The sequence below is a fragment of the Equus caballus genome, chromosome 28 (genome assembly GCF_041296265.1).
Source record: "Equus caballus isolate H_3958 breed thoroughbred chromosome 28, TB-T2T, whole genome shotgun sequence".
NCBI classification, from domain to species: Eukaryota; Metazoa; Chordata; class Mammalia; order Perissodactyla; family Equidae; genus Equus; species Equus caballus.
Window position 1 is genome coordinate 31,238,535 of NC_091711.1, and position 18,288 is coordinate 31,256,822.

Consider the following 18,288-nt stretch of genomic DNA (forward strand, 5'->3'; position numbering starts at 1 on the left):
GACAATTCTTGTAATTATGTTTGTGTTAAAAGTGATTAGCCAATTGGGTTGCTTAACGGAATTAATTACGTCAGCAAAAGATAAGATGATCAGGTGAATTCCACTTAATGTCATAACTCCTCTGCCGCAGGGAAGGTTTTTAAAATCAGATGAATCAGTAGTAGAGTAGGCAAAAAAGAAAAGGGAGGGCGTGGGGAAAAGGAAGGAAAACCAGGGAAGAGAGCGGTTTTCAGAGCTTACAAACCTAAGTGGAGATGTGCAATGGACGGCCATGGATGGCCGCTTTGGTGGTGTTTTAAAAGCCTGGAAGCTCCCCCTTTATTCAGTGTGGGAGTCGCTCCCCACCAGCCACAGAGATCTCCCGAAAGACAAGTCCGTCCACGTTCCTACACTCTCCTCACAGCCCAAGTGAAAACAAAACCAAAACCCCAAGATTCTTAGCAAGGCTCTGGAGACACGGCCTCTGTGCCCACCTCTCCATTCTCTGCCTTATACTTATTTGAATGCTTTTCTAGTTCCAGAAAAACAAGCAATTCCAGTTGTTTCTCCAGAAATCGAGTTCTTTTCCAGAAAACAAGTTCACTTGTTTTTCCGGAAAAACAAGCAATTTCACTTGTTTATGCATTTTCTCTTGCTGTTTCCGCTGTTTCCTCGGCCTGGAACGCTAGTCTCACCCTTCTTTACCCGGTGAGCAATCACGTACTTTTAAAGCTGTAACATCGCTCGCCAGGGAAACGTCCGTGGTTCTTCCTCTGCGCGCCGGCCGCTGCCTTTCAGCTCTGTGCATAACTCTATTTTATTTTTTTATCTTTTCCTATTTAATATTGCATACCATTTTATTTTATTTTGATATGTCAGTCTCCTGGACCCCATGGAACTATTTAATCTTTGTATCCTGTCCCCCCCCGCAGGGTGTGGCACCCAAGAAACGTTTATACGGCTGAAATGAATGCAGTGACCTCGGCCACATACCTGGGCTCAGAATCCCTAAACTACACCTCAAAATCGCTACGCTTGCAGGCGCCTCCTGAACACAAACCTCTTTGGCAGGGTTTGAAACGTATCACGTCACCATTACTCATCTTAGGTCGTGGCTTCTAGCCCCGGCTAACCCTGATCCGTGAGAGGAGATAGCGAAATCTAATTTCTAGGAAACAAATTCTCCAGGTCGGCTCTGGCGGAAAGCAGAAGTGTGGGCAGCGCACGGAGCCGTCCAGGCTCTGCTCGAGCTCGTCCCACCCCGCCCCCACACGCCCCTACACACACTTGGTTTTGAGGGGACACTATCTAGGTGGGCGTCACATCGGTGCCTCGTGGCCTGGGGAAAGTCACCTGACACTCTGTCCCCACCCCTGCAGCAGGAGCAGAAACAGCGCGGCAGGATGCGGTGGATGTCACCACACGGTGGCCACCCTCTCCCCCGCGACGCGCGGGCGGCGGGACCTCGGAGGGGAAGTTCTCGGGGTTCAAGGCCTGGTACCCCGGAAACCCCGAGGGAAGGAGTGGCCGGAGGACTCCATCTGTTGCTCCGGAGTTGTGCAAGAGCGGGGCGGCCGGGCGCGCTGGGACGGCCAGGGCAGGCATCCCCGCCGGCGCCCCCAGCGCAGCCTGTCCGCGCCGACCCTCCCACCCCGGAGAGTCCGAACCAAAAGCGAAAGGAGCCCGGCCACAGCAGCCCAGTAGCCCCGGCGTCGCGTCCGCGGGGAGGTCGCCGCGCGCCTCCAAGCCGATCGGGCCGCCGCTTTGTGACTTCACTCATTTCGCAACAAGCCCGGGCCGCCCGCGCCCCACCCACCCGGCCCGCCCGTCGCCCGCCGCCCGCCGCCCCGCTCCGCTCTCCGCCCGCCCGCCGCCCCGCTCCGCTCTCCGCCCGCCCGCCGCCCCGCTCCGCTCTCCGCCCGCCGCCCCGCTCCGCTCTCCGCGCTCCCTGCCTGCGGCCGGGCCTGCCCTGCCGTCGCGGAGCCTCCAGTCCGGCCACCCGTGGCCGTGCGCGCCGTGACCGCCGCCTGGCGGGCCAGCACGTGCGCGGCCCCCGCCTCCGGCGGCCCGGAGCAGCCCCGCGCCCTGGCCCCGCTGAGCGCAGCGCCTCCCGGCGGCGGCGCGATGCTGTGCTTCCTGAGGGGAATGGCCTTCGTCCCCTTCCTCCTGGTGACCTGGTCGTCCGCCGCCTTCATCATCTCCTACGTGGTCGCGGTGCTCTCCGGGCACGTCAACCCCTTCCTCCCCTACATCAGGTGAGGGGCACGGTGGGCAGCAGGACTGGGGACCAGGCAGAGGCACCCCAGGGCAGCGCTGCGGATGCAAAGGGAAGGGGTCCAGACCCAGCTGGGGCGTCTTGTGGAAAGACCGAGATCTGACGATGAGGAGAGGATGCTCCTGGCAGCCCTGGGATGTACAGGGAGGCAGCGGGTACAGAGCTGAGCAGTTCTGACTTTCCCCTCAACACTGGACACTGAACAGAGTGGCAGCAGGAGGGGTTCAGGATAGAGTGTAGAACTTTAAGACGGGGCATGGGACAGAATCTCTGGAAGACGCTTCTTTGGCGATATTGAAACAAGGATGGGTTCTGATGGATGCCACTTATTGAGTGTGTGAGAGGCAGATCCAGGTGTGTGCTAAAACAGCTCACATATTTCGCTTCCGCTTCCCAACATCTTCGTGAAGTGGATGTCTGGCTCACTTTTTGTTTAAGGAAACTAGTTTAAGCAGATGTTGAAATATCATCAATGTGACACTGATGTCATAGCTAGGAAATGATGGGAGCAGAATTCACACCTAGATCCGTCCCATAGCAAAAGCAACACTATGCTCCCTCCAGATCTTTGGGAATCTGGCTTAAGCTCTTCTGGATGGAGATGCCCAAGATCTCTCTGGGTACTGTGCCCCCAAAGTCAGAGCCCTCAGATTGTCAACAACTTGTGACCTCTTGTGTTGTCATTATACCGTTTCCTTTTTCATGAGTTTCGGCCTCCTCCTTTCTGAGGATCACTTCATCAGTGCCCAGGACATGTGTCCAGATTCTCTTCATATGGCTCCCAGCTCTGTGCTTGCCCATGGTAACGGGCGTTCCTTAAACATTAGAACAATCTGTTCTTATCCAAGTAGTGTGACCCCCCCGGACCTGTATTGGTCAGTGAGAGGATAGAGTGGGTGACACCCAAGGTTTGTGACTACTTTGTGATTGTAGAGATTATAGAGACTGCAGGGCCTCTCCCTCCTGCAGCCGTTCCGCCTGGTGAGCTATGTTCTCTAATGTTTTTTGTGGATGAGGAAGGGGGAATGAATGTGAGGGAGTAGAGTTTAAAGATGCAAGGAAGAGAGCAATATGAAGAATAGTGCACAGAAGCAAATCTATAGTAATGGTGGTGGTTTTGCCCGCAGAAGAAGAGGGGTTCCATGCATCCAGGATTTTCCCATCAGGCCTTGTGCTCCTGCAGAAACCTGGGCTTGGTTTCTCATGGCTCATTTCAGTCCAAAGTGCCATTGCCTCCCTTCTCTCGATTCTGAAGCAGGATAGATCCTCTTAGACTTGAGTGGAAAGGAAGAGCTTCTCTCGTGGTAATGCTTTTTATTGAGAAAATTATAACTGTGTTTGTCCCGGATCTGAAGTTCAGGGACAGATAATATTTGATATGTGTTGCCCAGGTGCTGAGAGGCAGGGTTTGAGTCTGTGTAGAGGTGTCTGATGTAGTTGTGATTAATATCATCCCAGGGTGAACTTGAAATGGAAGGCATTCAGAAATCGGGAAATGAGCTGAGAAGACGAACCACTTGCGAGATGCTCAAATTACAGACATTCCAAGGAAAGGGTTTTAAATTTAACAAGGAAAAGAAGGCTTCAGGAAGAGAAGAATTAATTATAGGAGAAAAAGGCATGAGATTATCCTCTTGTTGCCAGGAGCCGTTAGCCTACAAACAACAAACATATTGCTTGCCCATGTGTCTGAGGCTTGTAGGTTGTCTGCTCTCTCTGCTCAGGGAGCAGCTGGGGCACTGGATTGCCTCTGCCCCTCGTAGAAAATTAAGTCACTGGGGTAGGGCAAGATGTAGACAAGAACGAGGTGTCAGGAAGTGATAGGAGTAATGCCAGATTTATCCATTTGACCCAGAGATTTTTGGCCTTATCTCCTGTAACTCATCTCTGCTCTCTTGGCCTCCCTACCTCCCTCCAGATAGCTCTAACCATGCTGGCCTCCTTCCTGTGTCTTGAACACGTCAGGCCACCACCTCCTCATGGCCCTTACATTGGCTGTTCCTCTGCCAGAATGTTCTTCCTCCAGATATGGCCAGGCTTTCTCCCCTCACCTCCTCCTTTGTTCAGGTATTATCTCGGTGAGGTCTGCTCTGATCACACTATTTAAAATCACACCCTAAGCCTCCTGATCCACCATATCTAGTCTTATTATTCACCATAGCACCCATCACATTCTTTTTGTTTTTTGTTGAAGAAGATTGGCTCTGAGCTAACATCTGTTGCCAATCCAATCTTCCTCTTTTTGCTTGAGGAAGATTGTCGCTGAGCTGACATCTGTGGCCATATTTTGTATGTGGGATCCCGCCACAGCCTGGCTTGCTGAGTGGTGTGTAGGTCCGCATCAGGGATCTCTACTGGGGTCTCCGGCTGCCGAAGCGGAGTGCATGAACTTACCTGCTACAAGACCAGCCCCCCCCCACCACCCCTGCCCATCACCTTCTAACAAACCATACAATTTACCTATTTATTCTGTTGATTATCTGTCTTCCCTCGCTGGAACGTAAGATCCATGAAGGCTCTCAATACTTGTTGAAGGAATATTGCCTGGGCACTCACCATGGGTATTGTTATTCTTCCCCCTTGGACAGGGCAGATCCCTTTAGGGAAGGCTTGATGAGGTCATTGGTGGTTGGTCAGTGATTTGGACATATTTAGGATAAGCCCCCTTTGACTCAATGACTTGAAACAATCTGATGTTCTGATATTTTTTTAACAATGTCGAACACTTTAAGAGCCATTGTGTTTTAAATAAGAGCCGGAGGGGCCGGCCTGGTGGCGCAGTGGTTAACTGCGCACGTTCTGCTTTGGCGGCCCGGGGTTTATTGGTTTGGATCCGGGTGGGGACATGGCCCTGCTTGGCAAGCCATGCTGTGGTAGGTGTCCCACATATAAAGTAGAGGAAGATGGGCACGGATGTCATCTCAGGGCCAGTCTTCCTCAGCAAAAAGAGGAGGATTGGCAGCAGATGTTAGCTCAGAGCTAATCTTCCTCAAAAAAAAAAAAAAAGAGCCGAAACCCTAAGAGGACCTCTCTCCAGTATGACATGCAAACTCAGCTTCCTTATCAGATATTTTCTGGTAACATTGCAATTCATCAGTATATTGGATAAATGGGCAAATAGCTCTTAGACATATGGAAAGATGCTCAACATCATGAATGGAATAAAAATTCAAATTAAAACTCACTGATGCCATTTTTCATCTCCTGGATTGGCAGAAACCCAAATGCTTGATAGCACGCTCTGTTGGTGAGACTTTGGGGAGACAAGCTTTAATGCATTGCTGATGGGAATGTAAACTGATTCAGTCCGTATGAAGGGACTTTGGCATCATCTATCACAATGACAAAAATATATATCTACAAGGTTACTCATAGCATTGCTTTTAATAACAAAAGTTTGGAAACAATACAAATGTCCATCCATAGAGGACTGGCTACATAAATATGGTTTATCCAAAGAATACTTCAAATGAAAGCTCTCTATACATAGAATACGCTCTTTAATACATTGATATGGAAAAATCTCTGATACACTGTTACATGGAAAAAAGCAAAATGTAGAACAAAATATGCTTCCGTTAGCGGGGATAGGGGGTGGAGGGAGGAGGTCATGGTCAGCCAGACCTTAGCAGATGGGAAATAAGGATGGGCATAAGACTTCCTGCTATGATTTTTAAAAATAATCTTTTTTTTTTTGAGAAAGATTAGCCCTGAGCTAACATCTGCTGCCAATCCTCCTCTTTTTGCTGAGGAAGACTGGCCCTGAGCTGACATCTGTGCCCATCTTCCTCTACTTTATATGTGGGACGCCTGCCACAGCATGGCTTGCCAAGCTGTGCCATGTCTGCACCCGGGATCCGAACCTGTGAACCCCAGGCCACCGAAGTGCAACGTGGGCACTTAACCGCTGCGCCACCGGACCAGCCCCATGATCTTTTTATTTTGAGATAATTGTAGATTTACATACAGTTATAAAAAATAATACAGAAAGATCCCATATATCTCTTACTCATTTTCTCCCAAAGGCAACATCTTGCAAACCTAGTATACCTTTTTGTATATATTTATTTTTTAGCAAAATGGATGTGTTTCCTATCAGAAAATTAAATTAGAAACATGAGATTCAAACAGCCACTAAATTTGACAAGTTGGAATATCATAGTGTGATGTTTCTGTATTATGAAACCATTAATGCAAGAATGTCAAAACCAAGGACAAATAAAATTCAACCTCAAAGGAGTAGTTTAGATTTTTACCAGGCCATACCAAAATTCTTGAGCACAATCATGCTTAATTTTTTCTTTTAATTTTTTAAAATTTATTTATTTATTCATTTATTTATTTTTTGATGAAGATTAGCCCTGAGCTAACATTTGCCGCCAATCCTCCTCTTTTTGCTGAGGAAGCCTGGCCCTGAGCTGACAGCCATGCCCATCTTTCTCTCCTTTATATGTGGGATGTTATGTGTGGGACGCCTGCCAGATCTTGGCCTGACAAGCAGTGCGTAGGTCTGCACCCAGGATCCAAATTGGTGTACCCCGGGCAGCCAAAGCAGAACGTTGTGAACTTAACCACTGCGCCACTGGGCTGGCCCCACAATCACGCTTAATTTGTTATAGCTTTTTGTCTTTCCTCTGTGACCAAACCCCTCAGACTATGTTGAATCAACTTTACTCATCAGCTCCTCCCAGTTGATCAGCCACTCTTTTATGTCTTCTTTGCCTTGTGTCTCATGCTTCCAGAATATTCTGCAGACTTTTACTTTTAAAGCTTTGCCAATTCTGCAGCCTGGTTGCTTTTTATTATTAGCCTAGTCTCATTTTTTGTGCCAGTACTGTTTACCGGATGGACTGTGGTCTTTGGCCACTCCCATCGTGTCTCCTCATGACCACAAACCCTGCTCAGTGATTGGTAGCAGAAAACTGGGTCACCTAGAATTAAGGCATCTTTAAAGGAGGACCAGAAGGGTGTAGTAAACAAAGTCAGAGAGGTTGGGTCTCCAACTCCAAAAATGAATCTACAAAATTAGGGAAATTATTTTATCTTTCATTTAGTTAACATTACAACATTAGGTTAGGATCACGGTTATGTGTTAATTCTTATAGTGAACAAAATTCATTATAATGAACAAAATAAAATGAAAAGACAAAATCCTTACAATGAACAAAAATCTTAAAATCATTCGGGTGCTGATTGTTTTTATTTTTTTTATTTTTTATTAATGTTATGATAGATTACAACCTTGTGAGATTTCAGTTGTACATTATTGTTAGTCATGTTGTGGGTACACCACTTCCCCCTTTGTGCCCTCCCCCCACCCCCCCTTTTCCCTGGTAACCACCGATCAGATCTCCTTGTCAATATGTTAACTTCCACCTATGAGTGGAGTCATATAGAGTTCGTCTTTCTCTGACTGGCTTATTTCGCTTAACATAATACCCTCGAAGTCCATCCACGTTGCTGCGAATGGGCCAATTTTGTCTTTTTTTTATGGCTGAGTAGTATTCCATTGTGTATATATACCATATCTTCTTTATCCAATCATCAGTTTCTGGGCATGTAGGTTGGTTCCACGTCTTGGCTATTGTAAATAATGCTGCAAGGAACATAGGGGTGCATGGGACTCTTGGGATTGCTGATTTCAGGTTCTTAGGATAGATACCCAGTAATGGGATGGCTGGGTCATAGGGTATTTCTATTTTTAACTTTTTGAGAAATCTCCATACTGTTTTCCATAGTGGCTGTACCAGTTTGCATTCCCACCAACAGTGTATGAGGGTTCCTTTTTCTCCACAACCTCTCCAACATTTGTCACTCTTGGTTTTGGATGTTTTGCCAATCTAACGGGTGTAAGGTGATATCTTAGTGTAGTTTTGATTTGCATTTCCCTGATGATTAGCGATGATGAACATCTTTTCATGTGTCTATTGGCCATATTTATATCTTCTTTTGAGAAATGTCTGTTCATGTCCTCTGCCCATTTTTTGATCGGGTTGTTTGTTTTTTTGTTGTTAAGCCGTGTGAGTTCTTTGTATATTATGGAGATTAACCCTTTGTCGGATAAGTGGCTTGTAAATATTTTTTCCCAATTAGTGAGCTGTTTTTTTGTTTCAATCCTGTTTTCCCTTGCCTTGAAGAAGCTCTTTAGTCTGATGAAGTCCCATTTGTTTATTCTTTCTATTGTTTCCCTCAACTGAGGAGTTATAGTGTCCGAAAAGATTCTTTTGAAACTGATGTCAAAGAGTGTACTGCCTATATTCTCTTCTAGAAGACTGATTGTTTCAGGCCTAATCTTTAGGTCTTTGATCCATTTTGAGTTTATTTTGGTGTGTGGTGAAAAAGAATGGTCAATATTCAATCTTTTGCATGTGGCTGTCCAGTTTTCCCAGCACCATTTGTTGAAGAGACTTTCTTTTCTCCATTGTAGGCCCTCTGCTCCTTTGTCAAAGATTAGCTGTCCATAGATGTGTGGTTTTATCTCTGGGCTTTCAATTCTGTTCCATTGATCTGTGGACCTGTTTTTGTACCAGTACTATGCTGTTTTGATCACTGTAGCTTTGTAGTATGTTTTGAAATCGGGGATTGTGATTCCTCCAGCTTTGTTTTTCTTGCTCAGGATTGCTTTAGCAATTCGCGGTCTTTTGTTGCCCCATATGAATTTTAGGATTCTTTGTTCAATTTCTGTAAAGAATGTTCTTGGGATTCTGATTGGGATAGCATTGAATCTGTAGATTGCTTTAGGTAGTATGGACATTTTAACTATGTTTATTCTTCCAATCCATGTGCATGGAATGTCTTTCCATCTCTTTATGTCGTCATCAATTTCTTTCAAGAAAGTTTTGTAGTTTTCATTGTATAAATCCTTCACTTCCTTGGTTAAGTTTATCCCAAGGTATTTTATTCTTTTCGTTGTGATTGTGAATGGGATTGAGTTCTTTTTCTGTTAGTTCATTGTTAGTGTATAGAAATGCTACTGATTTATGTATGTTGATTTTATACCCTGCTACTTTGCTGTAGTTGTTGATTATTTCTAATAGTTTTTCTATGGATTCTTTGGTGTTTTCTACATATAAGATCATGTCGTCTGCAAACAGCGAGAGTTTTACTTCTTCGTTACCTATTTGGATTCCTTTTATTTCTTTTTCCTGCCGAATTGCTCTGGCCAACACCTCCAGTACTATGTTGAATAGGAGTGGTGAAAGTGGGAACCCTTGTCTTGTTCCTGTCCTCAGAGGGATGGCTTTCAGTTTTTGTCCATTGTGTATGATGTTGGCTGTGGGTTTGTCATATATGGCCTTTATTATCTTGAGGTACTTTCCTTCTATACCCATTTTATTGAGGGTTTTTATCATAAATGGGTGTTGGATCTTGTCGAATGCTTTCTCTGCATCTATTGAGATGATCATGTGGTTTTCGTTTTTCATTTTGTTGATGTAGTGTATCACGTTGATTGACTTGTGGATGTTGAACCATCCCTGTGTCCCTGGTATAAATCCCCCTTGATCGTGGTGTATAATCTTTTTGATGTATTGCTGTATTCGGTTTGCCAGAATTTTGTTGAGGATTTTTGCATCTATGTTCATCAGTGATATCGGCCTGTAGTTCTCCTTCTTTGTGTTGTCCTTGTCAGGTTTGGGGATCAGAGTGATGTTGGCTTCATAGAATGTGTTAGGGAGTACTCCATCTTCCTCAATTTTCTGGAATAGTTTGAGAAGAATAGATATTAAATCTTCTTTGAATGTTTGGTAGAATTCTCCAGAGAAGCCGTCTGGTCCTGGACTCTTATTTTTGGGGAGGTTTTTGATTACTGTTTCTATTTCCTTACTTGTGATTGGCCTATTCAGATTCTCCATTTCTTCCTGATTCAGTTTGGGGAGGTTGTAGGAGTCTAGGAAGTTGTCCATTTCTTCTAGGTTGTTCAATTTGTTGGCATATAGTTTTTCACAGTATTCTCTTATGATCCCTTGTATTTCATTGGTATCTCTTGTGATTTCTCCTCTCTCATTCCTAATTTTATTTATTTGAGATTTTTCTCTTTTTTTCTTGGTGAGTCTGGCTAAAGGTTTGTCGATTTTGTTAATTTTTTCGAAGAACCAACTCTTTGTTTCATTGATCCTTTCTACTGTCTTTTTTGTTTCAATATCGTTTATTTCTGCTCTTATTTTTATTATTTCCCTCCTTTTACTGACTCTGGGCTTTGTTGGGTGCTGATTTTTTAAGGGAGGAGTACATACTTTTTCCGATATGGTTTTATGATTGAATGATGTAAAGTCCTTGATTTCACATTTGTCTATTGAAGGAGGATATGAAGAGGCTCGTTTTTGCAGAAATGTTTTATGACTTCAGTTCTCCCAGTGATTGTTTTTAATCTTTGTGTAAGGGTATTGATCTCGTTTATTGTCTGTCTCTCACACAAAATGTAAGTTCCACAAGGGTAGAGATTTAGGGTTTGTTCACTCCTGCATCCCCAGCATTTATGACAGTGCCAGACCACAGTAAGTGCTTAGTAAATATTGGTTGACAGCTGACCGAGATAATTCATATCAGATGGGCCTGTTTTATTTATTATCCCTGTTCTAGTAATCTTGTCGGCTTCTCTTCTGCCGGCGCTCACCGTTCATTAACTCTGGTTATGATTCCAGTCGTTCTCCAACACCATTTCTATCGGCTTCATGAAATTCTCCATGTTTTACAAGATTTGCAACCTCACTTTGTAGTCAGTTTGGCTTGTATTGTTGAATATTTACAACAGTTGATAATCCTACTGAGAGGGAACGTAGTGTGGTGGATAAGTTTTGGAGCAGAGATCTGGATAGAATTCAGCTCCACCATGTGCCCCGGCTATAGGACTTTGGACGAATTGCTTGACTTCTCTTTGCTTTTCTATGGGTTAATAATAACATCGCCCTCATTAACATGTGAACTCTCTTAGGACTCATTAATACCCTGGTCCAAAAACAGAATAAGTTCCCTGTGAGCATTTGCTATAAGTATTATCAAGGGACCGATCCACATTGATCTGGATAGATGCCAGTGTTAAATAGGAAAAGACAATTGGTCGAGGGCTAATTTTATAAGTGATAGGTTTTTTTTTTTTGAGGAAGATTAGCCCTGAGCTAACTACTGCAAATCCTCTCTTTTTGCTGAGGAAGATTGGCCCTGAGCTAACATCCATGCCCATCTTCCTCTACTATATACGTGGGATGCCTACCACAGCATGGCTTGACAAGTGGTGCCATGTCCGCACCCGGGATCCGAACCCGGGAAACCCGGGCCGCCGAGAAGCAGAACATGCGAACTTAAGCGCTGTGCCACCAGGCCGGTCCCTATAAGTGATAGGTTTATTTGTGAATATAACAGAAGCTTTCTTAACCAGCCTCAACTTAACTTCCTGGGTAACTGATAATCTCATTCTCAGTATTTTCATTTTCATTCTCTGCAAAATATGGTTGTCCCTTGGTATCCTCAGGGGATTGGTTCCAGGAGCCTGTGGATACCAAAATCCTCAGATGCTCAAGTCCCTTAAATAAAATGGCAGAGTATTTGCATATAACCTATGCACATCTCTCTCATACACTTTAAATCATCTCTAGGTTACTTATAATACCAATAGAATGTAAATGCTATGTAAATAGTTGTTATACTGTATTGTTTAGGGAATAATGACAAGAAAAAAAGATCTGTGCATGTTCAGTACAGAGGCAACCATCAGGCCTTTCATCTGTGGTTGGTCGAATGCGCGGATGCCGGACCACAGGTTTGGAGGGCCGACTGAACACTGACTGAAGCCAATGGTCCCTGAAAACCTCTTCCAGTGGTGACCACTCTCTGGGCTGTTTGCTGCCTTCTCTCACTTGTTTCTTTGTATCCTATGTATCAAATGCCAGCTGTGTTTTTCCCCAACTCTGTTTATGCCAGTTGTTTATTTTATTGAAATTGTGTGATTTAACTCAATATACCTATAAACTATTGGTCTGTGAATGTGAAAAGAGAATTGTATATATATGTTTTTTTTGGTGAGAAAGATTGGCCCTGAGCTAACACCTGTTGCCAGTCTTCTTCCTTTTGCTTGAGGAAGATTGGCCCTGAGCTAACATCCATGCCAATCCTCCTCTATTTTGTATGTGGATGCTTCCACAGCATGGCTTGATGAGCGATGTGTAGGTCCATGTCCAGGATCTGAACCCGTGAACCCTGGGCCACCAAAGTGGAGCACGTGAACTTAACCACTATGCCACCAGGCCGGCCCAAGAATTGTAATTTTTAAGAAAACTCAGTTCGATGCTTTGGAAAGATTCAAAAGAGACAGTTGTCAAAACAAGTAGTGGTTATGACAAATGTAGAGATTTACGAAACTGATAAAAAACTAGAAGGATTCTGCACTCAAATTGCTTCAAAAGTGTCTTTAAGATTTTCCCTCCACTTTAAAGAAACCAAAACTGGAAATGAGATGATTCAGAGTAGATGTGGTTTATATGCCAGAAAGACATACAGTGGACTTGTACACACGTAACGTGCCTTGGCCTACTTCAACAGGTAGGCAAATGAATGTGTGTACATTTATATGTTTGTGATGTGTATGTGTCCATATAATTTTTGATGACTTCCTGCTTAAGCCAACTTTCTTGATTACTAACTACTTTGAATTTCAGACAATGGTGACGTTTGCTTCCCTGTTCAACCATAACAGTGGAGGCCAGGATAATAAATAATCAGATAATGAGGTCTCTGTATATAAAGTCACATTCTGGCATGATGTTAATGACGCTTCAGTTTACGACTCAGTGATTATTACCTCATAGTATCACTAAGTCACAGTGTCATGAGGACAAAAAGGCAGGTATGCCATTTACAGCTTTTAGCTAGAAAAGTATCATCTTTGAAATGATAATTTGTAGTTTAATATTTTCTTCAAGAAAGCATTATCCAAATTAGTTAATTCTAAGAGAAGCATAATAAGAAAATTGAAGATCTCAAACTTTTGCAGCTCAAAAATTAATTGAGGTGGGGGCCAGCCTGCTGGCATAGTGGTTAAGTTCGCATGCTCTGCTTTGGCTGTCCTGAGTTCACAGGTTCGGATCCCAGGCGCAGACCCAGACACCACTTGTTAAGCCATACTGTGGCAGCATCCCACACACAAAACAGAGGAAGATTGGCATAGCTGTTAGCTCAGGGCTAATCTTCCTTACAAAAAAAAAAAAATAATTGAGGTGATGGATGCAGTGTTGCTTGGCTTCTGAGTCAATTGTAAATATATAATTTCTCCTCTGTTTAATTTAAATTTCCCATTGTCGTTTGATGTAAAATTCTCTTTTTTCACTGAATTAAATAAAATTGTGAATGTTTTTTTTCTTCTTTTTTTATTCCTACTTTTAAAAAGCAGTAGGGTATTGCTCAAAAGTCTTGACTGATGCAGGTCTGACAACTTTTAAATATAAAAGCTCAATTTCAACTTAAAAAAGAAGAGTGCCCCGTTTAACAGTCCGCCTTACCTGACAGTAATTGTATTTTTCGTTGCATCGAGAACATGCGCTGTAGAGTTCTCACATGCCGAGGACAACTAATGGCTCCAGAAGGAATAGCTGATGCGAGCCTGGTTGTAGATGTAGAATACTGTACACTCACATGGAAATGATACGTAATCATAAAAAGCATCGCAATACAGCACAGCAGAGAAGAATTCCTAAGTTGTGTCCATTGAAATTAGATAGCTCTGGATGCACGGCTTGGCTTCCCCATTTATAATCTATGTGACCTTGGGCAAGTTACTTTTCTAAGACTCAGTTTCTTCATCTTTAAGATGGTGATAATAAGTACTTTCCTTTTTTTTCTTTTCTTTTCTTTTTGTTTGCTTTTTCTCCCCAAATCCCCCCCAGTACATAGTTGTATATTTTAGTTGTGGGTCCTTCTAGTTGTGACATGCGGGACACCACCTCAGCATGGCCTGGTGAGCAGTGCCATGTCTGTGCCCAGGATCCAAATGGGTGAAAGCCTGGGCCGCCAAAGTGCAGTGCGTGAACTTAACCACTCAGCCACAGGGCCGGCCCCCAATACTTTCCTTATGATGTTATGAAGACCAAATAAGATGTGCCTGGCCAAGTGTAAGTGCTGAGGAAATGTTAATTTTTCTTTGTTTTGTAATATTAGCAGCTGTCGCCCAAGTGGGGATGGTTTCTAGAGATTCCTCCAAAAAACTTCCAGCATCTGACATCTTTTCACCTCCCTCTTCATTACCACCCGTGTCTGAGCCATGGTCATCTCTTGACAAAATACTGAAATAGCTTCCTAATGGTCTCCCTGGCCCACACTTGCCCTTCTAGTCTTTTCCCAACATCTTTTAAAAACATCTATCAACTTGCTATCCCTTCCCTGCTTTCAGCCCTCAACAGCTTCCCATCATGCTTCGGGCTCTCTGTGACCCCTCCCTCCTATGCACACACATCCTTGCCCACTCCCTCCTCCAGCCACACCTGCTTCCTTGCAGTTCCTCTAACATATTGCCACCTTAAGGCCTTTGACTTTGTTGTTCCCTCTGCTTGTAATTTTCCTGGCCCAAATATTCCACTTCATTCAGCTCTCTGTTCAAGTACCCTTCCCAGATTAGACGGTCCCAAGTAGGCGGCTCACCCCTCTCTGTCCTCTTATCCAGCTTTCCTTTTCTTCACAGCATTCATCACTCCTAGACTATTTGTATTGCCCCCCACGAAAATATACGTTCCACGAAGGAGTGGCTTTTCTCTTTTATTTGCCACTGCATTCACTATGCCTCCAGAATTGCCTGTTACATAGAAGGCAGTTAGTACTTATGTGTTGAATCAATGAATCCTTGAACCTTTTGTTAGATATTAAACTTTAAAGGTAGTGAATTATCTTTGTATTCCTCTCACTTGGCACAGCTCTCAACTCTTAGGAGGTGCTTAACAGTTCTTTTAAAATGTTGTATGAGGGAACAAGGAAGGAACTCAGATTGACAGAGAGGGCAAGTGCTGGTGGGTAGTGTGAGAAAAGAGCAAGTTGTTTGCATTTATGAGTAGAAATTTCTTTTTAAGTTTAAAAATAGTTGATAGAGCTATATGGTACCTCACACTCTAGAATAATCCTATCAAGTGAAGCTACCAAAAAGTTAGCCCTAATAATTAAAAGTATCTAATAAAATGTAATTACTTTTTATTATTATACTTATTCCTTTTAAATATCATGAGGATAAAGGAAGTAATGGTCTCCTTTTACTGGTGCATTAAGTATTTTAGGTTCTTTTTTTAATTTTTTTATTTTTCCTTTTTCTCCCCAAACCCCCTGGTAAATAGTTGTGTATTTTTGGTTGTGGGTCCTTCTAGTTGTGGCATGTGGGATGCCGCCTCAGCATGGCTTGATGAGAAGTGCCATGTCCACGCCCAGGATCTGAACCTGCGAACCTTGCGAACTTAACCACTCGGCCATGGGGCCGGTCCCTAAGTGTTTTAGGTTCTAAGTCCTGATTAATCTTCCAAGCAATGGGCCTGGGATTTTAGGGGAATGTAACAAACCCGTCTGGATACACAGTTAATTTTGCATCTCGTCAGCATCTCAGTCCCCCGAGTGACTCCAGGCTTGGGAATAATGGAATCACATGTATCCAGTGATTAAAAGGACAGCATTCGACCAAGCTTATATTATCATGTACATTTTCTTTGTACTATTTTCATTCTTTTGAGCATCAAATGATTATGCACTGGCTTATCATAAATTAGGTTGAAGAAGGGGGTTAGACAAACAACTTGGAATTTTCCATGATAAACTTAGCTTGTGGAAATGTAGGGGCTGCCCTGGTGTGGCAGCCGTTAAGTTCGCACATTCTGCTTCAGTGGTCCGGGGTTTGCAGATTCCCAGGTGTGGACCTATGCACCGCTTGTCAAGCCATGCTGTGGCAGGCATCCCACATATAAAGTAGAGGGAGATGGGCACAGATGTTAGCTCAGGGCCAGTCTTCCTCAGCAAATAGAGGAGGATTGGGGGCAGATGTTAGCTCAGGGCTAATCTTCCTCAAAAAAAAAAAAAAGTGAATACAAGAAATACAGACATAAACTGATTTCCTAGGTGCAAACTACCCTAGAAACAACTGTGTACACATAACAGTCTCAACCGCATCTAAGCCACATACAGATGAACCATAGTTCCTAGCCCCACTGCAGTTTCCAGGAAATGTCTCATTTACAAGGAGGCAAATGAGGAGGTGGATGGGACTGGGGCAGGGCTGGAACTGTATTGCTTAAGCACATGGTACAGAATCATGTGATGGGAGTCGGGTGGGAAGCCTGCTTCTGCCGGATTGGGAGGTTAACTGGTTTCACCTCTCACTCATTCTCCAGTTTCTTGAATCAGGCACTCAAGCATAGCTATGCCAACCAAATACTACCAGCTCTGCTTTTGCACAATAACATCGTTTAGTTTGAGCATAAAAATAAAAAATAAAAGGAGGCTGCTCACAAGGTCTCTTGGTACCCCCTTGGTGTTATGCTCATTTGGATTCTAACATCAGGCAGAAGATGCGATGCAATATTTATGATGTAACATGTATTAGCTCAGACTGAAAGCCTTAAAAGAACGTTTTAAGGTAAGAGAGACTTTCATTTTTATTAACAATAATAAGCAACCATTATGATTCTTAAAAGTTCTTAGAAATGTCCACATTTTCATTTGCTTCTTGGAGAGTTTTCTTGAAATATTCTCGAGCAAAATTTCACCAAATATAATTAGGCACCGCTTTGTCACTTAATGGAAATAAATCACAAATTGACCATTCTAACCTGATGGAATGGGACATTTGTGACCCAGATTATGTCTAACACATAATAAGTAGGTGTCCCAGAAATATTTTGTTGATGAGCAGATAAATTTTATAGTTATTTGTGGAGCCAAATAAAAAAAAACTTAAAAGAGGCTTGCATTTAATCAAACAACTGGTTATGAATGCAATGCACTAATATTTTCCCCAATTTTTGTAGTATTGACACTGCCTATGTCATAGTGCCAAGTGTAGGAATGTAGGCCCATTGGTACTCATGCATTCATGATGGCTGTTGTAGACTTGGTAATTCTGAAAGAAAATTAGATTTACCATGGAAGTGAAAATTTGTCAAAGATGGTCTACAATTCAATTATGGCATTTGAAAGCTATGAGGTCTTGCCTAGTTTATGCCTTCCTGGTACACAACAAAGGCACGATGATCCCTTCTCATTACGATCATGGTTCATTCCCATGGTATGCTGGAGCCAGCTGGTATGTGCTCCTAAGAGCCAATTGCATGCATTTCTTCTTAACTCCATGTTCAGTGACCTACATTTTGGTAGGTTGAATTTTGCCATGTTGGGAGTATTTACACCATGGAAGTTGACCTGTGGTACAAACCAGGCTCCATCCAGAGCTAATTGTTAAACATTTACCAGCACATCAGTGTTTGTTCTCTACCCACACCCCCAATCGTGGTAACTGCTTTGTTCCTTGCCTGCTGTTAGAGCACAGTGGAGGCAGGAAAGCCAAGGAGTCAGACATCTGGATTGGAATATAAATGCCTGTGTTTAATAGCTCTATGACCTTGAACAACTTATACAACCTCTCTAATATCCAGTTTCCTCTTCAGTAAAATGAGGTTGATAGAGGCTCCACCTTAGTGTTCGAGGATGAAATGAAATGATGGATGGTAAGCACCTAACAGTGCCTGCTACAGAGTAAATGCTCAATAAGTGGTATCTATTAGGTCAAAATTTTTTTTCCAGTAGTGATAATCATTCATTCAACAAATACATCTGGAATGGCTATTTGAAAAGCATTTTTGATTCTGCCTGGATAGTTTTGAATGTACAAATAAAGAAGAATAAAATACCACCCAGAAATTCTGAGCTTTCAGATCGCATGTTTGATGTCAGGTGGACTGTACATCTGGGCCCTTCACATGTGTCTTGGGTTGCTATCAATGGACAGTTCTCAAGTCTGGCTGTCTTCTCATCTCATGTTAGAGCACCTTTGTCCCCCCAACTACCTGTCCCCCTAAGTA

General features: G+C 43.4%; 1 protein-coding gene across 1 annotated transcript in view; it reads left to right on the top strand.

Moving 5' to 3' along the window:
* The first annotated feature begins 1,393 nt into the window (after positions 1-1,393).
* The window catches only part of DRAM1 (DNA damage regulated autophagy modulator 1), a 39,026-nt gene continuing 22,131 nt past the window's right edge, over positions 1,394-18,288 (top strand). The window contains exon 1 of the mRNA XM_001497185.6: positions 1,394-2,234. Coding sequence (XP_001497235.3) covers positions 2,104-2,234 — 131 coding nt within the window. The 5' untranslated portion in view covers positions 1,394-2,103. The remainder of the gene's footprint in view (positions 2,235-18,288) is intronic.